Genomic DNA, 23741 nt, shown 5'->3' with positions numbered 1-23741 from the left:
TACATGATGGCGAGCGTGGAACACCCCCACGTGTGCCGACTCCTGGGCATCTGTCTGACGTCCCCAGTGCAGCTGGTCACCCAGATCATGCCGTTCGGCTGCCTGCTGGACTACGTGCGCGAGAACAAGGACAACATCGGCTCTCAGACTCTCCTCAACTGGTGCGTCCAGATCGCCAAGGTGAGACCACTCCTCTGTGCCATACATCCTGCTCATCTGTGCTATACATCCTGCTCCTCCGTGACATCACATCCTGCTCCTCTGGGCCATACATCCTGCTCCTCTGTGCCATGCATCCATACATCCTGCTCATCTGTGACATCACATCCTGCTCCTCTGTGCCATATATCTATACATCCTGCTCCTCTGTGCCATACATCCTGCTCCTCTGTGACATCACATCCTGCTCCTCTGTGCCATACATCCTGCTCCTCTGTGACATCACATCCTGCTCATCTGGGCCATATGGTGCATTCAGAGCACCTCGGAATGACCGGAAAGGACCGCCCCCATGGCTACTTTGTTTTTCCAACAGCAAGTGTTCATGTGCTTTGCCATCGGAATGTGTGACAAACACGGATGACACAACAAAGGCTAAAACATACACTCACTAATCCTAAACAAACAACTGTATTTGCTTAAAATATAGTGTAAGATGCTCGTGAAAGTGACAAAAACGGCAAATTCCCAAGTTCACATTAAAACTGTTGGACATGAAAGGCCACATGGACTACAAACGAACTACAACGTGATGACTAAAGTGATGACGAGCCCCTAACTGGGCAACTCTGTTAGCAAAATCTAGCCCCAGTTTCCGACCTCTGACTCACACATTACGTGATGTGAATGACGCGAAATGATGATGTTTTCACTCGGAGAAAGGTTTTTCCGAAGCCCATGAACGCTAGGATACATCCTGCTCCTCCTTGACATCACATCCTGCTCCTCTGTGCCATGCATCCATACATCCTGCTCCCCTGTGCCATATATCCATACATCCTGTGTGCTCCTTACTTACTGTCCTCCCTTCTTGTGTGCTACTTGAGTGCTGGTGGACACATAGTATAATGTACAGTGTATATATTATGGGATACTGTATATATGGTATTATAATATGGCGCTTAATTACTTCAATAGCATGTAAATACAGAATAACAAAAATTATAATTGATCTTCCACTTGCCATTGATACATGACACCCATGACCCATACTGTAGGTTTTGGGTTGGGATGCAGTTTGGAAGTTTGGAGTTATGATAGATAGATAGATAGATAGATAGATAGATAGTAATATAACAGTTATAGTATAATTATATGGACGATATAAGAGAAAAATGTAAACATAGTAATATAGCAGCTGTGCAAGGGTAGCTAGAAGTAATAGGGTATCAGCCGTTGGTCAAGTATGATGTTAGACCACAGTCCAGACTGGGAGATGAAGAGAGGGGTTGTGCAAGTGGGATAATATAGCCAGTGAACAGTGGACAGTGTAAGCAGTAACACAGTGTGTGTGTGTGTGTGTGTGTGTGTGTGTGTGTGTGTAGCCAGTAAACAGTGTAGACAGTGTAAGCAGTAGCACAGTGGGCTAGTGGACAGTCTGTTCAGTCAGAGGTCACGGGAGTGTAGAGGGAGGTGTGGAGGCAGATGGACTGCAGAGAAGTTGAGCTCTCCTCTTCAGTCTAGCTCTCCTCTTCAGTCTAGCTCTCCTCTAACTCTCCTCTTCAGTTTAACTCTCCTCTTCAGTCTAACTCTCCTCTTCAGTCTAGCTCTCCTCTAACTCTCCTCTTCAGTTTAACTCTCTTAACTCTCCTCTTCAGTTTAACTCTCCTCTTCAGTCTAACTCTCCTCTTCAGTCTAACTCTCCTCTTCAGTCTAGCTCTCCTCTAACTCTCCTCTTCAGTTTAACTCTCCTCTTCAGTTTAACTCTCCTCTTCAGTCTAACTCTCCTCTTCAGTCTAACTCTCCTCTAACTCTCCTCTTCAGTTTAACTCTCCTCTTCAGTTTAACTCTCCTCTTCAGTCTAACTCTCCTCTTCCTCCAATGTTTAAGTGATGCATTGAAGAGTTGTGTGGCCCTGGGGTCAAATGACTTCCTCTGTCAGTTCTGCATAGCAGTGAGCATAGTCTCCAACTGGTCAAGCTCTTCTGCTTTATGATAGTGCTGTGGAGTGGATGACACTCATTGTCCAAGATGTTGATTAGTTTGTTCAGGGTCCTTTTGTCTGACATTGAAGTGATGCACTCCAGTTCAGCTCCCACGACAGAGCCAGCTTTCTTTACTGCCCAGCATCCCTCTTCTTAGTGCTTCCTCCCCAGCATACCACTGCATAGAAGAGGACGCTGGCAACAACAGACTGGTAAAGCATCCAGAGGAGCTTGCTGCAGACGTTGAAGGAAAGATGCAGTTTGGGGATATACTGTATAAGGTGGCATAAAGGTCATTGGCTGACCAGTTTTGTAATTTGAACCCAATAGTTTCCACTGTGACGCCAGAGCCAATAATAATCATATTTATTACCTCTTTTTAGACTGAAGCTCTAGCATTGGCTGCTGCTAGACTAACAGGCTTAACACAAACAATTTCTACAAATCAAATCGTCTGCATTTGCTGTCTGTTACTTGAATGTTTGAGATGCCAGGCTACCCTGTAGCTGGTCAGAATGTTGTTTGGATTATTGGGTTTTGTGTGGATCCAAGGCCAGATGGCATCTTTTTGTCAATATGAATATTATTTGACAACTTCATCTAGAACACCATTTTGACCACAACATCTGTTCCTGATTGTGTGAGTTCATAATCTTCACACCACGTTTGTTATGAATAAATCATATTGTGGTTGTGTCTTGTCCCCCCTCACTGTCTTTATGTCTTTTTCTCCTCAGCTCAGTTACACACACATGATGTCTGAGCTGTCCCATCCTCATTGCTAGGTGGTGTCCTCATTGCTAGGGTTGTGTCCTTATTGCTAGGTTGGTTGTGTCCTTATTGCTAGGTTGGTTGTGTCCTTATTGCTAGGTTGGTTGTGTCCTTATTGCTAGGGTTGTGTCCTTATTGCTAGGTTGTGTCCTTATTTCTAGGTTGTGTCATTATTGCTAGGTTGTGTCCTTATTGCTAGGTGGTGTTGGTTGATTCAGTGCTGTACTGTTCCTGTTCCCACCTCCCTGCAGGGCGTTTCCCTCCTGCACTCTGTTGTGGTTAAACATGGCCTTGCCTCCAGCTATTTGCTCTAGGCTACACACACCACTAATCCCGGGATCAGTGTTAAGGCTCTTTTCTGCTGTGTGTAGCTTAGTTGGTGCATTTGTACTTTATAAAGCATGTACCATAATGGCATGTTAGTTATTCAGCAACAGACCTACATGCTCATAATTACCTCAGTGTTTCCTCTAGATCTTTTTAGAGGCAGGCCAGTCCACACCCTCCAATCAACGCAATAGTACAATACAATATGTGATGTGAACCTGGATGGGCCATAATAACTGACTAGTTCTACTTATGTGTAGTGAACCTGGATGGGCCATAATAACTGACCAGTTCTACTTATGTGAACCTGGACGGGCCATAATAACTGACTAGTTCTACTTATGTGTAGTGAACCTGGATGGGCCATAATAACCTGACTAGTTCTACTTATGTGAACCTGGACGGGCCATAATATCCTGACCAGTTCTACTTATGTGAACCTGGGCGGGCCATAATAACTGACCAGTTCTACTTATGTGTAGTGAACCTGGTCGGGCCATAATAACTGACCAGTTAAACTGCAATGTGATCGCCAGTCATGGGGGAGAGCACGTCAGCAGGATCATTTAAAAGGCAACTGTGACTACAGTGTGCGTCTGCCCTGGGGCCAATCATTTCACTGTGGGCGCTGCCATGGCAACAACAGTGTAGAGTTAACACTCTGTACATGTTAGTTATGCAGCAACAGACCCACATGCTCATAATGACATGTTAGTTAGTTATGCAGCAACAGACCCACATGCTCATAATGACATGTTAGTTAGTTATGCAGCAACAGACCCACATGCTCATAATTACATGTTAGTTATGCAGCAACAGTCTTCATACTGAATATCTGCATTTATTCTGTTTTCTTATTTTATATTCTGTTAATACACTGCATTTATATTATTATTCCTACTATTATAATGTTACTGCTACTACTGTACATTGCACATATCTGAACATGTTGTTCATACATCGTTCATGTTACATAGCCATATTTATTCTGCTCTTAAGGTAACTGCTAATGCTAGACCCATGATCCCTTGCTGTTTGTCCCACAGGGTATGAGCTACTTGGAGGATCGCCACTTGGTCCACCGGGACTTAGCAGCAAGGAACGTGCTGGTGAAGACTCCCAACCACGTGAAGATCACCGACTTTGGGCTGGCTAAACTCCTCAGTGCAGACGAGAAGGAATACCATTCAGATGGAGGCAAGGTGAGAGAGCGCTGACCTAAAGGAGTCTTTTGAATTAATTTATATTCATTGGCAGTGTTTGGCTTCTGGCGTTGCACATGTGACACCACCTGTATGATACTAGAGCTCTATACTATAGAGCATATACCACCTGTATGATACTAGAGCTCTATACTATAGAGCACATCCCACCTGTATGATACTAGAGCTCTATACTATAGAGCATATACCACCTGTATGATACTAGAGCTCTGCAGTCTCTGCACTGGAGTACGACATTGTCAAACTATGACCTCCGTAATTTCCCCCATTCATTCTCTATGGCGAGTCTTAACAATACATGTGAAATACTCTTTTTGTCCACTGGTGGTTGTTTTGGCGCTGTTTCACGTTTGCCATTGAAAACGGAATGAAATGTAGGCCTACCTGTAAACAATGTAAGAGGCCTATGCTGACTGCATCAATGCTCAAAGTATTCTAAAAGTTTATTAATTAATTGTTAATAACTAACTAACTTCTATTCAAGTCATATTTCTGGGACTTTCTGGGATAATTATTTCTATTTTTTATCCACTCATTCAAATGTTCATAGAGTTCACAAAGTTCTCATTAGGTGATCTCAGATGTTTTTGCCAGCACTTCATAAAACTCTCATAGTTTGAGAACTTTGAATTATTTGTAGAATATTGCTTGTTCACAACTTGAGCTGTGTATGCAGACATAGAGTTCACACATTTTGAATAAAATACCTTTGGGACTCCCTGCTAATACTTTTGGGAATGCTAAAGTCTTTTTATTAGTATTATTTCATTTGAGCTACATTTTACACTGATATATGATGGCAACATAAACACAGCTAACAATGGTATTAAATTGCAGTAGCCTACGATTAAATGTAATGGAATATTCAACTAAGGTAGACTGCTGTTGTTCACAGCACTAAGCTATTTATGGTTACTGATACTCCGAGTCTCTGGCCCTCGCTTAGAGCCAGGCATAGTGAGCTGGCCCTCGGAAGAAAAAGTTTGGGGACCACTGCTATAGAGCATATACCACCTGAATGATACTAGAGCTCTATAGAGCTTATCGTTGATGGATGGATAAGGGATTTTCTGCCCTGAAAAAAATTCAAAAAGTACTAAATTGAATACAAATGAAACGCCTGTTAATATAATACACATGACGAGCCTTGCATGATTTCAGGCCCGAATGAAGATAAATACACACATTTGGTATTGACTGAAGGGCTTGGTTTAGGGACGTAATCCAAGAAGCTGCAGATGACGGATGATGTGACAGAAGCTGGTTAGATTTGGATCTCTTATATTTGATATTTCCAAAATAAAGGCACAAAACAAATTCTTGCCATAGCTTTGAGATGAGGTTTTTTTCAGACTCCACTCTTAGATTAATCTAGGTCAACCTGAAAGGAGCGCTCTGAATCATGACCGCCCCTTTTCTGAGTCGCTGAAGCAAGCAGTGAAGTGCTACAATCATCAGCATCATCCACTTAAAATATTGTGCATGCTGCAAACCCCCTCTGCTCAACACTTGCTTGTGGTTGTCCATCGAGTCCGATAATAATGAGAGAGAGAGAGAGAGAGAGAGAGAGAGAGAGAGGCACTTAGCTGTATTGTGCTTTCTTTACTTACAGGTTCCCATCAAGTGGATGGCGCTGGAGTCCATTCTGCATTGGACGTACACTCATCAGAGCGACGTATGGAGTTATGGTGAGGAAAGAGAGGGGGCAGTTATAACACACACAGTGGCAGCTATAATACACAGGGGCAGTTATAAAACACAGTGGCAGTTATAACACACACAGGGGCAGTTATAACACACACAGGGCAGTTATACCACACAGTGGCAGTTATAACACACACAGGGGCAGTTATAACAGGGGCAGTTATAACACACACACCTTGAGCTTTGAGTCTCATGTCTCCCTCCTCAGGGGTGACCGTTTGGGAGCTGATGACATTCGGGTCGAAACCTTATGACGGGATCCCAGCTAGTGCCATTGCTGACCTCCTGGAGAAGGGCGAGCGTCTACCCCAGCCTCCCATATGCACCATAGACGTCTACATGATCATGGTGAAATGTGAGTGTAACAGTAGCCTCCCATATGCACCATAGACGTCTACATGATCATGGTGAAATGTGTAACAGTAGCCTCACATATGCACCATAGACGTCTACATGATCATGGTGAAATGTGAGTGTAACAGTAGCCTCCCATATGCACCATAGACGTCTACATGATCATGGTGAAATGTGTAACAGTAGCCTCACATATGCACCATAGACGTCTACATGATCATGGTTAAATGTGTAACAGTAGCCTCACATATGCACCATAGACGTCTACATGATCATGGTTAAATGTGTAACAGTAGCCTCACATATGCACCATAGACGTCTACATGATCATGGTGAAATGTGAGTGTAACAGTAGCCTCCCATATGCACCATAGACGTCTACATGATCATGGTGAAATGTGTAACAGTAGCCTCCCATATGCACCATAGACGTAGCCTCCCATGATCATGGTGAAATGGCGAAATGTGTAACAGTAGCCTCCCATATGCAGCCTCCCCATATAGGCGTCTACATGATCATGGTGAAATGTGTAACAGTAGCCTCCCATATGCACCATAGACGTCTACATGATCATGGTTAAATGTGTAACAGTAGCCTCCCATATGCACCATAGACGTCTACATGATCATGGTGAAATGTGAGTGCTGGTGGTTTGGGCTTTAGCTTTGTGTCAGTGGAGCTTCAGGCTGCTCATCTCTTCCATCAGTCTTTTGTCGGTGCTGATCACAGAGCAAACAGTCTCATTGTAACTGTGGTCTTGTACGTGTTGGGCGTGTGCAGGTTGGATGATTGATGCTGACAGCAGACCTCACTTCAGGGAGCTTGTTGCAGAGTTCTCCAAAATGGCTCGTGATCCATCACGCTACCTGGTCATACAGGTAAATGGCTTTTTAGCATCTTGAATGTGCAGGGCTGATGAAAGTAGTTTGGGTGGATGACTTGGTGGTTGATGTGGTTGGTGTTTGGGTGGATGACTTGGTGGTTGATGTGGTTGATGAGTGAAAGGTCAGAGTGAGATCAATGACCAACCATGAGCCACATGCAGGGTGACGAGCGGATGTGCCTGCCGAGCCCGACGGACTCCCGCTTCTACCGGACGCTTGTCAGCACCGAGGATATCGACGACGTGGTTGACGCCGAGGAGTACCTGCTGCCCAACAAGGGCTTCTTCACCGAGGGCCATCCCGGCATGCCGTCTCCACAGCAACCGCAGCATCCCCGCGTAACCACGGTGACCACCGCCTCCTACCGCACACACACACCAGCACACAACGGCTACAGGCACACAGGAAGTCCACCGACCCCTCCCACAACCCCCCCATCTCCACCGTCTCCAACACTGCATGTCCTCACCAGAGCCAGAGTGAGTACACACACGCACACGCGCGCGCGCGCGCACACACACACACACACACACACACACACACACACTCTGCTGCACTTAGGCACCACTGGAGTGAGTACACACGCGCACGCACACACACACACACTCTGCTGCACTTAGGCACCACTGGAGTGAGTACACACACACGCACGCACGCCGCACACACACACACACACACTCTGCTGCACTACTTGGGCACCGCTGCTTTGAAGTCTGGTTAAACCTGTTGGCCATAACTTTCTCAGGAAGTGAGCGTAGACTGCAGCAAGTTTCTGTTTCAGTATCAGGGTGGCAGAGGTCCAGTATGTGTTGTGCAATATGGATGTTTCAGTATCAGGGTGGCAGAGGTCCAGTATGTGTTGTGCAATATGGATGATGTGCACAACAGTAGTGCAATTCTGGTTGGAAATGGACCATGCTACATTTTCCTGTGCGTGGTACAATCTGGTTTGCCTCCTACAAGTGTTTAAATGTATTAAGATTTTACTGGCCATGAATAATATGAACAAAGTATGGTGTGTGAAAAACCCAAATGAATAGTTATACGATCACAGGTCAGCAGTAGGGTCATTATGACTGTTTAAAAGACATGGTGAATGTCCTTCCTCTAGCAGTGTAAATGTAGGGTGATGATGGCCTTTAATGTTCTTCCTGTAGCAGTGTAAATGTAGGGTGATGATGGCCTTTAATGTTCTTCCTCTAGCAGTGTAAATGTAGGGTGATGATGGCCTTTAATGTTCTTCCTGTAGCAGTGTAAATGTAGGGTGATGATGGCCTTTAATGTTCTTCCTCTAGCAGTGTAAATGTAGGGTGATGATGCCCTTTAATGTTCTTCCTCTAGCAGTGTAAATGTAGGGTGATGATGCCTTTTAATGTCCACAGAGACGCTGACATAGTTGTGCTTGTATTTTCTTCAACAGAATGGTCACCCAGAAAGAGAGAACAGTATCATCCTCCGCTACATCACTGACCCTACCAAGGGACCACTGGAGAAGGACCATCCTCTGCCAGGTAAGGATGATCGCTGGTCAAGTAAGGGATAATGTATAGAACGCCGGTCATTATCGGAAAATAAGTTCAGACAGGGCAAACAGGACTCCGACACGACTTGCGGAGTGATATTAAAGACTTAAATCAAAAACACAAAATCTGTTGCCATTGACAGCAGTAAATATGTTTGTAGTGGTAATTACACGAATATATTATTTTACCTCAGAACGTTGGAAAATCCAGCGTTCTACTAGCACTGTGGGGAGCCGTGTAAAAAGCACATGTAATGCCAATGTACCCACCGCATCATAATAGTGCCAGCTCGTCCTGTTTCTAATTCAGATGACCACGCAATAGTGTCAGCTCGTCCTGTTTCTAATTCAGATGACCACGCAATAGTGCCAGCTCGTCCTGTTTCTAATTCAGATGGCCATATGTCGTGTTCTCCTGTTGGCCTAGTAGTAAACCCAAAAGTGATATTAATATTAGGAACAACGCAGCTAAATTCCTCTTTGTTTTGAAGTCAATAGCTGGGTGGATTCCCGGTTGGGATTTCATAGGTCTGGTTCAAGGCTCTTCCAAATGAACTTGTGAAAGACTTCTCAGAAGTCGGGGTGTTATTTTTAGAAATATAATATTTGGAGGCCTTGGCTTGAGAGCTCAGGAGCATGCAGGCTGTATGCTGAAGTGATGATTTATGGGAAGGCATCACTTCTGGCCTCGGACTAACAAGCTAAGCCCACTAAGCCGCTAAGCCAGCGTTGGGAAATACTCCACAGCTCTGTGCAATGATCCCCTTTTCTAGTTTTGTGTAATTTTTATTTATTTTCTCACTGGCTTTGTTCTCACCCCCTTAAACAGAGTATGTGAACCAGCAAGAGTCCACACTGGGCAACATGATGAACCCAAACTACGAGGAGCTGAGAGGGGGGGGCAGTCATGACGGTCGCCACAGTTACGATGATGATGAGGAGGATGATTATGATGAAGATGGGTACTGCGAGGTGCTCAGTGGAAAGCCAGACGGGCCAGATTACCTGAACACGGCCAGCTGCACGCTCCCGCGCTCGCGCTGTGCCAACCTGGACAATCCGGACTACCGGGAGGACTTCCTGCCCCTGGACGTTCCCCGAGGCCTCTTCCTGCCGGCCGCAGAGAACCTGGAGTATCTGGGGCTGAACGCTAAAGTGCAGACGCCGGCGCATTAAGAGCTCGGGAGCAGCGCACATATGGACCAGCGCCACGTGAGACAGCTGGGGTCTATCTGGGCCCTGGCCTGGCCTGGCCTGGCCTGGAACGGAACAGAACAAGGGCCAAAACTGGAATGTCATAAACTTTTATTTTATCCTTCCGTGTTACTGAAGACTTAATGGGGTTTTCACGTAAGCATCTGAGCAAGTGTAAGGTTGTGTGTGTGTGTGTGTGTGTGTGTGTGTGTGTGTGTGTGTGTGTGTGTGTGTACACGCACAGGGGAACTGACTTTGAAACATCACAAGCCGCACCGGTTGAGTTGCCCGGACTGGTTGAGACTGCCCGGATGCGCTGGAAAAAACGCTCTCGTCCACTCATCCACAGGATAAAGGTGGCGGATGCTCGCTGGTCACGAACCTTGACCTCACCTTGAGCCGTGTAGCCCTGCAGTGGAGCGTCACGTCCACCGAGACGGGCCGCAGAGGAAAGGGCCGTCTCGCAGGACGTGACGCTCCACTGCCTGCCCTGGACAGAAGTGGGTTGTGCTGGAAAGGCCAGAGGCGCGTAGACTGATACACGTGTTGGAGTGCTGACAGAATGAAGGCTGTTTTGTCGCAGGTTGAATTGTTTTGTGACAACAAATCAGCAGGAGTTTTCCCACAGAGAACTCTAAAAACTACTTGAAACAATTACTCATCTCTTTGTCAGATGCTGCATTTAAGTAGCAGGATGGCTCTATACTCTCACCGTAGTCATAGCATAAACTAATACAATTAACAACTAGTTCAACAAACTGATTTCTTGTTTTCAGTATACTTATAGCAGGACACGATACAGATGACCTCCAGTTCTCATCCCACGTAGAACAGAAAAATGTGTTTTTGGATGTTGTGTTTATTTGTGTACAAAGTAGTCAGAATGTTATAATTGTACGTTTTTATGGAGTGTAATTTAAAAACCAGTATTATAGTTTTTTTTTATGTTATTCAGGGGCCAATTTTTAACAGGCAAGCAATCTGTTCTGGGTCAAATTTGTAAAGTAAGCAAGGCCACCTAATAGCAAAGCGAAGTAAGCACACATAACTATTAATTATTCAATCAAAGTCACTTTTAGTACAAAGCCTTGAATAATGCATGTAGCACTGCATGCGAATCCCACTGTGTGGAGATTGTGACTGAACACAAGAGAGCAGTGATGGACAGGTGTAGTGCTGGCAGTGTTTGGGTCATTAAACCCTCTGATCTGACCAGGCCAAATTCACAGGCCACAGAACTCACAGGCCACGAAGGGATATTTGAACAGTTGCGGTTTCAGCACATTTTGCTCAAAGTATTCTGTAAATAAATGATTGCATTTTATTAACTAAAAGTGAAAGATTGAAGATGGAATATCTTTTAGCTTTGCTGTGCCGTTTAAGATGTTCTGAATTCAGGCCGTTTACCTCCTCTACAAAACTGCACAAAGGAGAATAAACAGAGAATAAACTCAAGAGAGGCAACTACACTCTAATGGACCTTCTAGTAAACAGGGATTTACACAATACGGGGCATTTTTTGCTCAAAGTGCAACCTACGGTGGCCCAGACGGCTCAAAGTAAATCCAAAGTAGGTATGTTCTTCAATCACTCAAAGAAGAAGGTGAAGCCAAGAAAAACATGCATTTTTATGCAATAATAATTTGTATTTCTTAGGATCCCACGTTTGTGATGTTAAATAATGTGTCAATGCACTGTCTCTTAAGACCCTGCAATTGTGATGTGACCGTCTCATCTAATTGAGCCTAAGCTTTCCTTGTGCTCTTTTTCTACAAACAGAAGGTTTGAATATGATCTTACAAACACATTATTACCAAAGACCGGTTGGTTCCATCAGCAATGATCTGATCTAATTCCCGGGGTGTTTTTTAGGGATATGTCAACATGCAAATCTGTGTAAATGAAATAATGACGTCAGGTTTTTTCTCTACACACTCATTGAACTTCACAGTCCTACATAGGAGCCACTGTTTTGGTAGGTAGGCTTAGTTTATAAAACACTGTTTTAGTAGGCCTAGTTTATACAACACTGTTTTGGTAGCATTTTTGGTATACATTTTGTATAGCGCTAAAATGATAAACTGCTGATATAGGTCATTTGGTTCCTTTAAATAGAAGAACGTATGTGTATGCATTTCATTGGTCATTGTGTGATATGGTGCACTTGTAGGTATGTAGGTGTCCAGTGTAAATGCACTTAATATTTACATCTTGTTTGCTACTGAATATGTTGCCATTCAATAAAAAGAACCCAGTTGGACATGGGCAGTGTGGTTGTTGTCCTTGGAAAAATCTACTGTTAATGATTAAGAAAGAGTATTCTACTGTTAATGATTAAGAATGAGTATTCTTGTCATAACAAATTGATGGTACGCCAAAGTTAACATCTGTTTAAAATTGTAATGTCTTTGCATGTTGAGTGTGACGCCCGTTGTCGGGAAACAACGAACAATCAATTTTGTTGCGTCGTGTCTGGCTTACACCACCACATCTCCCTCCTGACAGTTTGAGAATTGCATTAACTGTTTGCTAACAACCCATGAGCACACTGTGCACTAAGCCTGGAGAAGAGCGCCCCTGTGTGGCAGAGAGCAGTACATACAAGTTAAAACAAATGTAGTGTTGCATTCTCATAAATTATGCTGTTGATATTGACGATTGATTCATTATAGTGAATCTATGTGCTATAATTTAATCATTAAGCTATTATTATCACAAGTACTATGTGCTATAATTTAATCATTAAGCTATTATCACAAGGACTATGTGCTATAATTTAATCATTAAGCTATTATTATCACAAGTACTATGTGCTATAATTTAATCATTAAGCTAATTTAATCATTAAGCTATTATTATCACAAGTACTATGTGCTATAATTTAATCATTAAGCTATTATCACAAGGACTATGTGCTATAATTTAATCATTAAGCTATTATTATCACAAGTACTATGTGCTATAATTTAATCATTAAGCTAATTTAATCATTAAGCTATTATTATCACAAGTACTATGTGCTATAATTTAATCATTAAGCTATTATCACAAGTACTATGTGCTATAATTTAATCATTAAGCTATCATCACAAGGACTATGTGCTATAATTTAATCATTAAGCTAATTTAATCATTAAGCTATTATCACAAGGACTATGTGCAATTATATGAAAACACACGGTGCCATCTGACATCATCACTTTCACTAGTTTCTCTGTTTTGGGTCGGAGCAATCCTGATATTGTGATACATTGTGGCTAATAAGTGTAAATATTGATTTCCACATTCCTCATATATTCATCTGTCTCTTAGAAATACTAATGAAAAACACAAATGTACATGCATGATTAAATATAAGACTTTAATAAAACTTACATTATTCTTTTTAACAACATATACAAGATCTCATAGTTTAGACAGGCATTCTTTGAATAAGGACATTTTGTCAGTGTTCTATACAAAAATCAACCATTCAAATGCCTGCATGAGTTTAAGTCCAGAAACTCCAAGACAAAACTGAAAAATAAATACCCTTCACTCCCTGTTTTCTAGCATATCCCAATCCAAAGCCAAGGGGAATGTTGATTAGTGTGAGGTCAGCAGGTATTTTCCAGTCCGTCTCCAGACGCTTGCGTTCCTCGGCTGTGTGGCTACACGGCCACTGGCTTCATAAGCGCCTGCTCTCCAAACATCTGTTTGAAGTGTGCCACATGCTCCTCACAGTGCTCACCTGCAACACACGCCACACACACACACACACACACACACACACACACAACTCAGGAGGGGTGCAGTTGGCACAGTGCTACCAAGCTGAGGAACTGGCTTTGGCTTCTAGGGAAGATGTTGCTGGGGATGTTATCAGACGTACTAATGATTAATGTAATGCTGAAGCTAGCGTAGGCTAGTGACTGCTTTGAATAGGGCAGCTGGCAACTAGGGAAAGACCTTGTGACAGCACAGAAAGACGGCTGACAGGAGGAAATAGACGGGGCTACGATGGGTTAGCAGCTCATTGTGGCAGTAGCCCAGGCTTCACTAAGCTTTGGGCTGCACCCTACTAAGCTACAGTACGACATAATGAAAAAATACCCCTAGAGTCAGCGAGAGCAGGGGAAGATGACTCACTTGTGATAGACATGGTTACTGACCAGGCACGTGCAGAGAAGGGGGGGGTACAGGGGCTCTAGCACCTGCCCTTTTGCCCCTTTGATGTCCAAGTGTCCTTTTGACAAGACCCGTTTTTTACTTTTTAAAATTTGTAATACTTCCGCTAGTTCCAACGTGAATATTCACTAAAGTGTCTCATTAATAGTTTGTGAAATTAGAAATGTACAAAAATAACAATTTTCTGTGTTAATTGAAATGCCTTGCGGCCACCAATCTGTGACGTCATACATTCAGTGAACTCTCAGAAGGTGCACGCAGGCACAGTGCTGCAGGAGACGTTTGGGAGCACGGTAAGGTCACTTGACAGTTAGCCTATCTGAACATGCAATAGTATTCAGCTTAGAGATAGAGAATAAAATGTTTAAAGTTGTTTCATGTTTAATGAAGTAGGCTATCAAACCCGTTTTAACCATGTCATGGTCTATCCATTTCAATAACCTGGCAGCTTCGAAAATCTAAGGCTGAACGTTCATAACATATTCTGTTTAGGTTACTATGTTATAGTAGCTTAGGTTAGTAGACCTAGTTCATAAAACAGAGTAGGCAAACCTTTTCTAAATCGTCATAAGCCGACGACATAGGCTACTGTAGTTGTTTAACTTTTTAACATTACGCGTCATTTCACTCAGTAGCCACACGCACAGCACGTGAATCTGCAAGACACCAGCTTGCTAATGGTGGTAGTTCACTGTGATAAACATTAAAATTATAGCCTGACAAGCCAGACTAGGCAATAACATATTTGCTGCCGCTAGGGTGCTGCCTAGATTTCTAGGCTATTAAAATTAGCTTTGAATTTAATCAATAAGATGTAGCCTTATAGCCTATGATCTCTGTGTAGACAATAGCCTAATGAAAACTGAAAAGACCTATCTGTCTGTGCCCTGGCTACAGTAGGCCTACAGTACATGCACTCCTATTGAATTTTCAGAACCAAGGAGAGAAATGAGGAAAATGTGTTACAGCTCTGTCTGCTATTTACACCCATTCTTCTTGATACATAATGAATAAATATGAAAATGTATAAAATGTTTATCAGTACATTAGACTACTTTGCAAATTGCTAAACCATATAATAGCCTGTCCCACCATAATCATTGAAATAGCATAATGCTAGAATTTAAATGCAAAAAAAAATAAAAAATGTCCAGCTCAGGTTCAGATGATTAAAGCTTTATAGGCTAGGGAATGTAAAACTTAAGTTCCAGTTTACACCATTCAAATTGTGTGTATCTTTTCTAGTTTTCGTATGCATTATGTTCTATAAAACATGATATTATATTCTGCAGTGCAAAGATGCCCACTAAAGACAGGAAGCAAAAGCAGAGGGAGAAGGAGCTGCGGGAGGTAGCAAAAGGCAGTGTTTTATTTTGATATAATTTGCATGTAGCCTATGTATTCTCTATTGGGTTGTAATCAAAATTAAGTTTTAATTAAAGTTAACACGTTTTCTGAAAATTTTGTTCCATGTGCCCTTTTTTAAAATTTGAGCCCCTGCCCCTTCAAAGGTCTCTGCACGCCCCTGTTACTGACCCTGGAACGAATTTGATTACGAGTAAAGAAAAAAATGTCTGTGGAAGCCACTAGTTCAGAGAAAACTGAGAAAAAGCTTAAGATGTGCGTGTGTGGTTGGCAGAAGGTTAAGTGCTTGGTAGAGGGAACACAGGGTCCCCGCATTGATAGCTACTTCTTAAGAAGTGCATCAAGTCAGTTTGTTGAAGTTCAGCGACAGGAAGAAACCCACAGTTCGCAGGACATCAGCACCCCTGTTGTTGAGGAAAGTTCTAGCACTGAGGCAGAAAGAGAGGCCAGTCAGCCAAGGAGGGAGAAGATTAATGGTCATAGGCCTGGGGTTAGATGGCCAGGCGCAGCAGAATGTAGAATGTGGGAAGATATTAATAGTGATTTGGTCAGCATCCTGGGTCAGCTTAAGGGGACGGCTGAAAGCAAATTAGAGAAAATGGGAGACATTATTTATAGCTACAGTATGGTAAGGAAAGATTTGGGACTATTGAGATAAGGACAAAACGGCAACATGAGGTAGTCAAATCTAGGCGCCAGCAGGAGATAGATAAACTTATCAAGGAGAGGAGGCAGCTTAAGAAGCAGTGGAGAAAAGCTACAGATGATGAGAAGGAAGGTATTGACTGTCTACAGGCAGATGTGAGGGAGCGGTTGGCAGTGCTAAGAAGAGCTGAAAATATTAGGAAAAATAGGAAGAAGAAATCACGAGCTCGACTAGCATTCTATAAAGACCCATTTAAGTTTATTAACTCTTTATTCGTAATGCAGAAGAGTGGTAGTCTTTTGGAACCTAAACAGAAGCTTGAGGAGTATTTAGAGGGAGTGCACAAAGATAGGGAGAGGTTCAGAGAGATGATACTTCCCGCTGATATCCCACCTATTGGTGAATTAAGTAGCCAATGCGACGAGGTGGAAAGAGGTGCAAGAAGTAATAAAACGTGCAAGGGCCTCTTCAGCCCCGGGACCTAATGGAGTGCCCTACCGGTTGTATAAGAGTGCACCAGATGTTTTAAGATTTCTATGGCAATTAATGAAGATAGTTTGGAAAAAGCAGAGTATTCCCAAGGCTTGGCGGAGGGCTGGGGGAATATTTATTCACAAAGAAAAGGACGCAGTGGAGATTAATCAATTTAGGCCAATTAGTCTACTGAATGTTGAAGGTAAGGTTTTCTTCAGTGTGGTGGCACGGAGACTGACAAATTACCTTGAAAGGAATAAACTAATTGATACCACGGTGCAAAAAGCTGGAATTCCTGGCTTCTCTGGGTGCTTAGAGCATACCAGCATGATTTAGCACCAAATTCAATTAGCAAAGCATGAGAAGAGAGACCTGCACATTGTGTTCTTGGATTTGGCTAATGCTTTTCGGTCTGTGCCGCATAGTCTGTTGTGGGAGGCCTTTGATTATTTCAGAATCCCAGGTAGCATTAAAAGCCTAGTAAAAGCATACCTTCTGGATATTCAATTATGTTTTACTAGAGCTGATTACACCACAGAGTGGCAACAACTCGAGATAGGAATCATGGCGGGATGTACCATCTCCCCACTTGCTTTTACAATGGGTAATGGGTGGGGAGAAGTTGCAGGGAGGGCCACGCCTCCCCTGATTAGGGCTTTCATGGATGACATGACAACCTTGACGTCAACAGTTCCATGCACCAACAGGTTGCTGGATAAGTTAAATAGCAATCTGCAATGGGCCAGAATGAAGGTGAAGCCAAGTAAGTCTAGGAGTCTCTCAATAGTTAAAGGGAAGGTAATAGATAAGAAGTTTGTTATAAATAAAGAGGTGATTCCCACAGTTCTGGAGAAACCAGTGAAGAGTCTGGGAAGGTGGTATGATGCAAGCCTTAGTGATAAATCACAGGTTGAAGACTTGAGACAGGTCACTAGGCAAGGTATTGCAAAAATTGACAAGTCAGGGCAGCCAGGTAAGCTCAAGCTGTGGTGTTTGCAGTTTGGTTTATTGCCTCGGCTAATGTGGCCATTGACAGTTTATGAAGTTCCTCTGTCAAAGGTAAAAATGATCAACTCCTTTGTCAGAAAATGGCTCGGAGTCCCACGCTGCTTAAGGGTTAGGGTTAGTAAGATGTACTAAGGCAGTGTCGCAGGCAAAACAAGGGCAGTGGGTGAACTGGGAAAGGGTGGAAAAAAGACGGATTAAATGGAAAGATCTATGGGGCATGGAAGCTGGTAAGATCAGATTTATGTTAGGTGCTACATACGATGTGCTCCCATCTCCCAAGAATTTAAGTCAATGGTTTGGTGAGGATGATAAATGCATACTTCGCTCATGTGTGGGCAGTCTCCACCATATCCTATCAGGATGCAAGGTAAGTCTCACCCAGGGCGTATACGCGGGCGTCATAACCAGGTATTGAAATGTGTGGCAGCAGCAATAGAGGATAAAAGGAGAGAAGTCAATTCATTAGCAGCTAGTAAAGGGGTAAGGCAAATTAACTTTGTATGTCAGGGGGATAAACCTTGTTCCACGAAGGCCAGGGGCCTCATTTATAAAAGTGTTGCGTAGAAACCATCCTTCAATTGATCTTAGATAATTTCTGAAATGATCGTACGTGTGATTCAGAGAAAACGAACGTCCGCACAAAAAACGCGGCACGCCACCCTTCCAGATGTGCCCATTATAAATCACAAATGAACGTCAACTTGTGCGCAGCCGGATGGTTTTAGGTCTCCGCCTTGAATAGCTCAAATAGCTTAACTAATTAACTAATTATGTTTTTTCCAGCAAAGCTTTCTCGAAAGAGATCGTATGCATCCATGTCCATTGTCCTCGGCTCGCTTTCATTCCTTGTGCTTGCAGTAATGTAAATAATCAACATTTAGTATGTTTAGGCCTACTTTGTAGAAAAAAAATTGGGTAGGCCTACCTTATGAAGGAAAGACCTCTAGGCCTACAGCATAATCCTGTACGTTATGGTAGAGTAGGCTACTGTAGGCTACGTTTCCAATATGACCCAGGGTAATATGCAGATTTAGCCTACAAAACAGAGGACTAAATTAAGCGTGATAGGTCATGTAGGCTTAACGTTTCTTTTAGGATAGGCTATGTTTTTGCTGAAAAAGTAGCCTAGTTCTCCGGTCATTATTCATTCATTCTGCATATCTTTGCTATCGTTTTCTTTCAATAATGTCCAATGGCTTAAACATTGTCCTTTATTGTTTGCTTTAGGCCTACCTTTATATTTTAGCCTACATTATTCAACTCACGCATTGTCATCTGATTTTGGGCACTGCCAGTCAAAAGCAAACAGGTGCACGCTCTGCACCTCTTTTACATAACTCCGACGCTAACACTAAATATGAAGATGCCCGGCTTTCAGAAGATAACTTCCGTCCCTTGGTTGTGTAGGCTATATATATATATATATATATATATATATATATATATATATATATATATATATATATATGATATAAAATATCTATAGCCTACATTGTATAGCTTACATTCAAAAATTACCTTTCTGTTACGAAGCTGGGAATAGGTATGAGCGCAAATTAGGATGTAGTGGAGGCTAAACGCGAGTAAACGCAGTTTATCCACCTCTGAAATTTCAGAAATAGAGTTTAGGCCTACCCACCTCTTATTAGAGTTTATCCACCTCTTAAAAGAGTTTATTCACTTTTAACATTCAAAACTGTATTATCCAATACCATCCTATATTCCCAATACTATACAATAACCTCCACCATTATCAAACATGTTCTGAATGCCTTTTTTAAAAATCCGATACCGCATGGCGCAGTCCACCTCACCGAGATTGCAGAATTCATAGTTCACCCACCTCTTATTTTACCACTACATCCCTGGCACAAATGTACTTTTCCTCTCCTAAACGAGGGCAATTGGACATGTTGTGGTCAATATTACATTGGTGAGAACACTAAATATACTAGATCACCTTCAAGAATGTTTCAATCATTCTATCGTAGGTCTTGGTGTTTTTTTTAGATATTATGAAATAAGTAAGCTATAAGTTTTTCACTTTCTTAAGTGGGCTATAGTTCTCATTAGCAGTTTGATTCCCAAACTGTGGTACGCGTACGCAAGGTGAAAAGGGCAATGGCGGAAAGGAGTTAAAAATGATTAATTAATTAATACTCTAATTAATTAATAAATAATACACAATTTCGAATCGGGTTATAATGATATGGAAACGTGAAATTAAAGGAAACCATTTGTAAACTCTATAATAGGCTATGTTTTCATTAAAAAAATAAGCTACACAAAATACACGTGATTTCCTGCGGGCAGCCAGAATATCTGGCGCGTTAGTTTCGTTGAAGTATAGGCTAAGTAGAACGTTGCGTAAACATGGAAAAGTGGCTAAAAACAGGGACACTGTCCAAAAGGTCTAATTAAAGTGATCGAAGAGGAGAAGCGAGAGAAACAGAGCAGGACACAGGTAACGATGGGATGGGATGGGGGGCAGACTAATGAAAGTGGAGATGGAGCACAGGGTAATAAAAGAAAGAACGAGACAGAAAGACTGCACGAAGAAAACAAAAGTATGATGAGGCATATAGGCTTCACGTGGATTGGGAGACAGACTGCCCAAAGCCACAGTGCGTGGTCTGCTGTGAGATGCTCTCTAACCATTCTAATGTGGTTCTCCACACTGTAACGTGACGTCACTGTAACGTGAGAGCTCATAGACCAGTTGTACATTTTGATTATGTTATCATGTAGGGCGGCTAATTAAACAACGATGCCTGGAATGTGTCAATAGAATGTGTTACTTTTTTATGTGTTGGATGGTGGGGGTACGCGAGCCGAGTCAGGATGTAGAAGTTGGTCCGCGGGGAAAAAGTTTGGGAACCGCTGTGCTAAACCATGAAACATTAAGCTGCGTCCAAAAATGTCTTTAAAAATCTTCTGATATTGATCATGCATATGGCAAAGAAAGACATGAGATCGTTGGTCTTGGAATTTTGATCGCACTTAGACCTCAGATTACTTGCAGTACCCCGGCATTACCACAAGGAAATGGTCGTACGTCAAGTTTAAAACCTGACGTGGAGATAAGCACTTTTCCACGTCAAAGACGGCTTTTATAAATCTGAGCGTTGGCATGGATTTGAGCGTACGCACGGTCTAAGATCAAATTTGTGGGTAAGAATGCTTTATAAATGAGGCCCCAGGTGTAAAATCGGCCAGTTGAAAAATGGGGCGGGCTGGGAAATGAAGGTTGATCTTGGCCAGCAGATGGCAGTACCTCCACATATAGTGAGTACTAAGCTACAACCCGACGTAATTCTATGGTCGGATTCAGAGAAGATAGTTTACTTCATTGAACTCACTGTTCCTTGGGAAGACAGAGTGGAAGAGGCCAATGAGCTGAAGAGAGCTAAATACACTGAAATAGCAGAGGAGGCAGCCAAGCGAGGTTGGAGTGCACGATTAAGGCCTATTGAAATCAGTGCACGTGGGTTTGTGGCCAGATCTGCTATTGGCTTGCTGTCTGAATTGGGCATTTGTGGTCGTCTAAGGCAGGTGGTTAGTAACGTCTTTAGCAGCAGAACGGGCAAGCGAATGGTTGTGGGTACGGAGAAGTTACCCTTCCTGGGGCGCAAGTTAAGGTAAGCTAACTGGCTCATTTGATTTGTGTTTGTGATGGACTGTGCCTAGGTTGATGGTACTTGGCTAAGGTTTTTATGGTTATGGTTAAGTCCGCATCAACGGGACGGACCAACCTAGCCAACTTAGACCATGCCTAGGTTGCTTAAGGGTATTTGGATGCTTGTTGTGGTAATATGGTGGCAGCATGGGGCGTTAGCTAACTGGCTAATTTGTTTTGTGTTTGTGATGGGGCCTAAGCTAACTAGCTAAGCAAAGTATAAGTTTAAGTATAAATATTCTTTGATCCGGTGAGGGAAATTTGGTCTCTTTTTGGCATTTATCCCAATCCGTGAATTAGTGAAACACACACAGCACACAGTGTACACACAGTGATGTGAAGCACACACTAATCCCGGCGCAGTGAGCTGCCTGCATCAATAGCGGCGCTCAGGGAGCAGTGAGGGGTTAGGTGCCTTGCTCAAGGGCACCTCAGCCGTGCCTACTGGTCGGGGTTCGAACCGGCAACCCACAGGTTCGAAGTGCTAACCAGTAGGCCACGGCTGCCTTGCTAACTGGCTAATTTGTTTTGTGTTTGTGATGGGCTGTGCCTAGGTTGATGGTTGGTTGGCCAGGGTTTTTATGGCTAAGGTTCAGTCCACATCAATGGGACGTACCAACCTGGCCAACCTTGACCATGCCTGGGCTGGTTAAGAGTATTTTGGGTATTGGATATTTCAATGTGGTAATATGGTGGCAGCATGGAGGGGAGTGTCTTCAGGATGCTGGTGTCACTGTTAAGCCTTCATGAGGTGTCGTGGGCCTAACTTAACGAAACATCGGTGAATGAGGGTGCCCACTTGATAACCCCAATGACATGCCGCATACTATATACCGCTGTTGGATGGGCCATTTGTCTTGTTTGTGACCATTTGTTAGCGGATTTGTGGGTAGTGTGCTTTTTAAAGTTGAATTTGAGCAGGGGCTTCTGAATGTGTTTTTACCTTGGATTTTGGCACAAGGGATTTTAACATCTAATCCTGTGTATTAATGTAATAATGAATCTCATGACTTTGACATGTCACTATGAAACGGTAATACACCTTGACTTGATTTCTCTTAGACAAGGCACACACAAACACACACACTTAGACAAGGCATTACCAAGAATCACACACACACACACACACTTAGACAAGGCATTACCTAGAATCGGTTTGATTTCTCCCAACTTAGAGAAGGCATTACATAGAATCGGTTAGTCCTCAACAGGTCAACAGCAAAGCAAGCACACCAAAACAAAACTATAATTTTAATAGAGCAGTAGTACTTTTCCCTCAAACAACAATCCTATACATCAGCCATTGTGTAAAGGACGATCATCAATCTCCATTCTTCTCTCCAAGACATATGTCATGTCATATGACATCTGCAGTCTCCTGGTACTGGCTATGCTATAGAAAACAGAACCAGTGCAACCTCTAGTGTTCATAAGTTGGAACAGCATCCCCCAAACCTGCAATGTGAAACCGAAGGGACCGATGTCAGACAAACCTGGATTGAAGCCTGGGTTTCCACGGAGACGAAGGTTCCTCTGTTCGAAGAAGCGGAAGATGGTGTAGAAGAGCATGGGGTCGCTTGTCTGCTGCGCGGCGTCCAGAAACTTTCGCGCCGACACGTTGTCATGGCCACCAACACTGCGGACAAACCGCAGGGCGCCGAGGACCTGCTGCTTAGACAGGAGAACCTCCACTATCTCATCATTAGCAGTGGAGAGCCTCTGTTGACCAGACACACACACAAACACAAACACACACACACACACACACACAGACAGAATGAATGAAGGAGTTATGATAACAGCTGTTCCATGGGAGATGGCTTCTTTTCAATTTCAAGTAATTCATTGTAGTTCCCAGAGAAATCAGATAAAGAAAGGATAGTTTCACTTCCTGGTATAATATGGGTGACCCTTGGGATGGTTGGCACAGGGCAGAAATAGGGCAAGTAGTATAAGTATATATACTCTTTTGATCCCTATATAAGCAAAGTATATATACTCTTTTGATCCCGTGAGGGAAATTTGGTCTCTGCATTTATCCCAATCGGTGAATTAGTGAAACACACTTAGCACACAGTGAACACACAGTGAGGTGAAGCACACACTAATCCGCGAAAGTGAGCTGCCTGCAACAACAGCAGCGCTCGGGGAGCAGTGAGGGGTTAGGTGCCTTGCTCAAGGGCACTTCAGCCGTGCCTACTGGTCGGGGTTCGAACCGGCAACCCATGGCTGCCCCAATAACCTTGGTGGTTTTATGGCACTTTTCCAACAACAGATCTGT

General features: G+C 43.1%; 2 protein-coding genes across 4 annotated transcripts in view; one reads left to right on the top strand and one right to left on the bottom strand.

Annotated features, from left to right (window-relative positions):
* Positions 1-12389, top strand: part of LOC125309058 (epidermal growth factor receptor-like) — a 68085-nt gene extending 55696 nt beyond the window's left edge. For 2 of the 3 annotated variants that reach the window (XM_048265718.1, XM_048265717.1), the window contains exons 20-27: positions 1-180; positions 4289-4444; positions 6078-6153; positions 6378-6524; positions 7305-7402; positions 7570-7887; positions 8829-8919; positions 9760-12389. The exon at positions 1-180 is cut by the window's left edge and continues 6 nt beyond it. In XM_048265718.1, coding sequence (XP_048121675.1) covers positions 1-180; positions 4289-4444; positions 6078-6153; positions 6378-6524; positions 7305-7402; positions 7570-7887; positions 8829-8919; positions 9760-10106 — 1413 coding nt within the window. In that variant the 3' untranslated portion in view covers positions 10107-12389. The remainder of the gene's footprint in view (positions 181-4288; positions 4445-6077; positions 6154-6377; positions 6525-7304; positions 7403-7569; positions 7888-8828; positions 8920-9759) is intronic. The other variant, XM_048265719.1, reaches the window with a different exon arrangement.
* A 1082-nt stretch (positions 12390-13471) lies between these two features.
* The window catches only part of rmc1 (regulator of MON1-CCZ1), a 28912-nt gene continuing 18642 nt past the window's right edge, over positions 13472-23741 (bottom strand). Inside the window, exons 19-20 of the mRNA XM_048266629.1 lie at positions 22954-23179; positions 13472-13854 (exon numbers count right to left, since the gene is read on the bottom strand). Of these exons, the coding sequence (XP_048122586.1) occupies positions 13775-13854; positions 22954-23179 (306 nt within the window). The 3' untranslated portion in view covers positions 13472-13774. The remainder of the gene's footprint in view (positions 13855-22953; positions 23180-23741) is intronic.

Source organism: Alosa alosa, chromosome 16 (assembly GCF_017589495.1).
Source record: "Alosa alosa isolate M-15738 ecotype Scorff River chromosome 16, AALO_Geno_1.1, whole genome shotgun sequence".
Classification (NCBI taxonomy): domain Eukaryota; kingdom Metazoa; phylum Chordata; class Actinopteri; order Clupeiformes; family Clupeidae; genus Alosa; species Alosa alosa.
The sequence above is the reverse complement of the archived record's forward strand: the minus strand, read 5'-3'. Positions and strand labels throughout refer to the sequence as shown.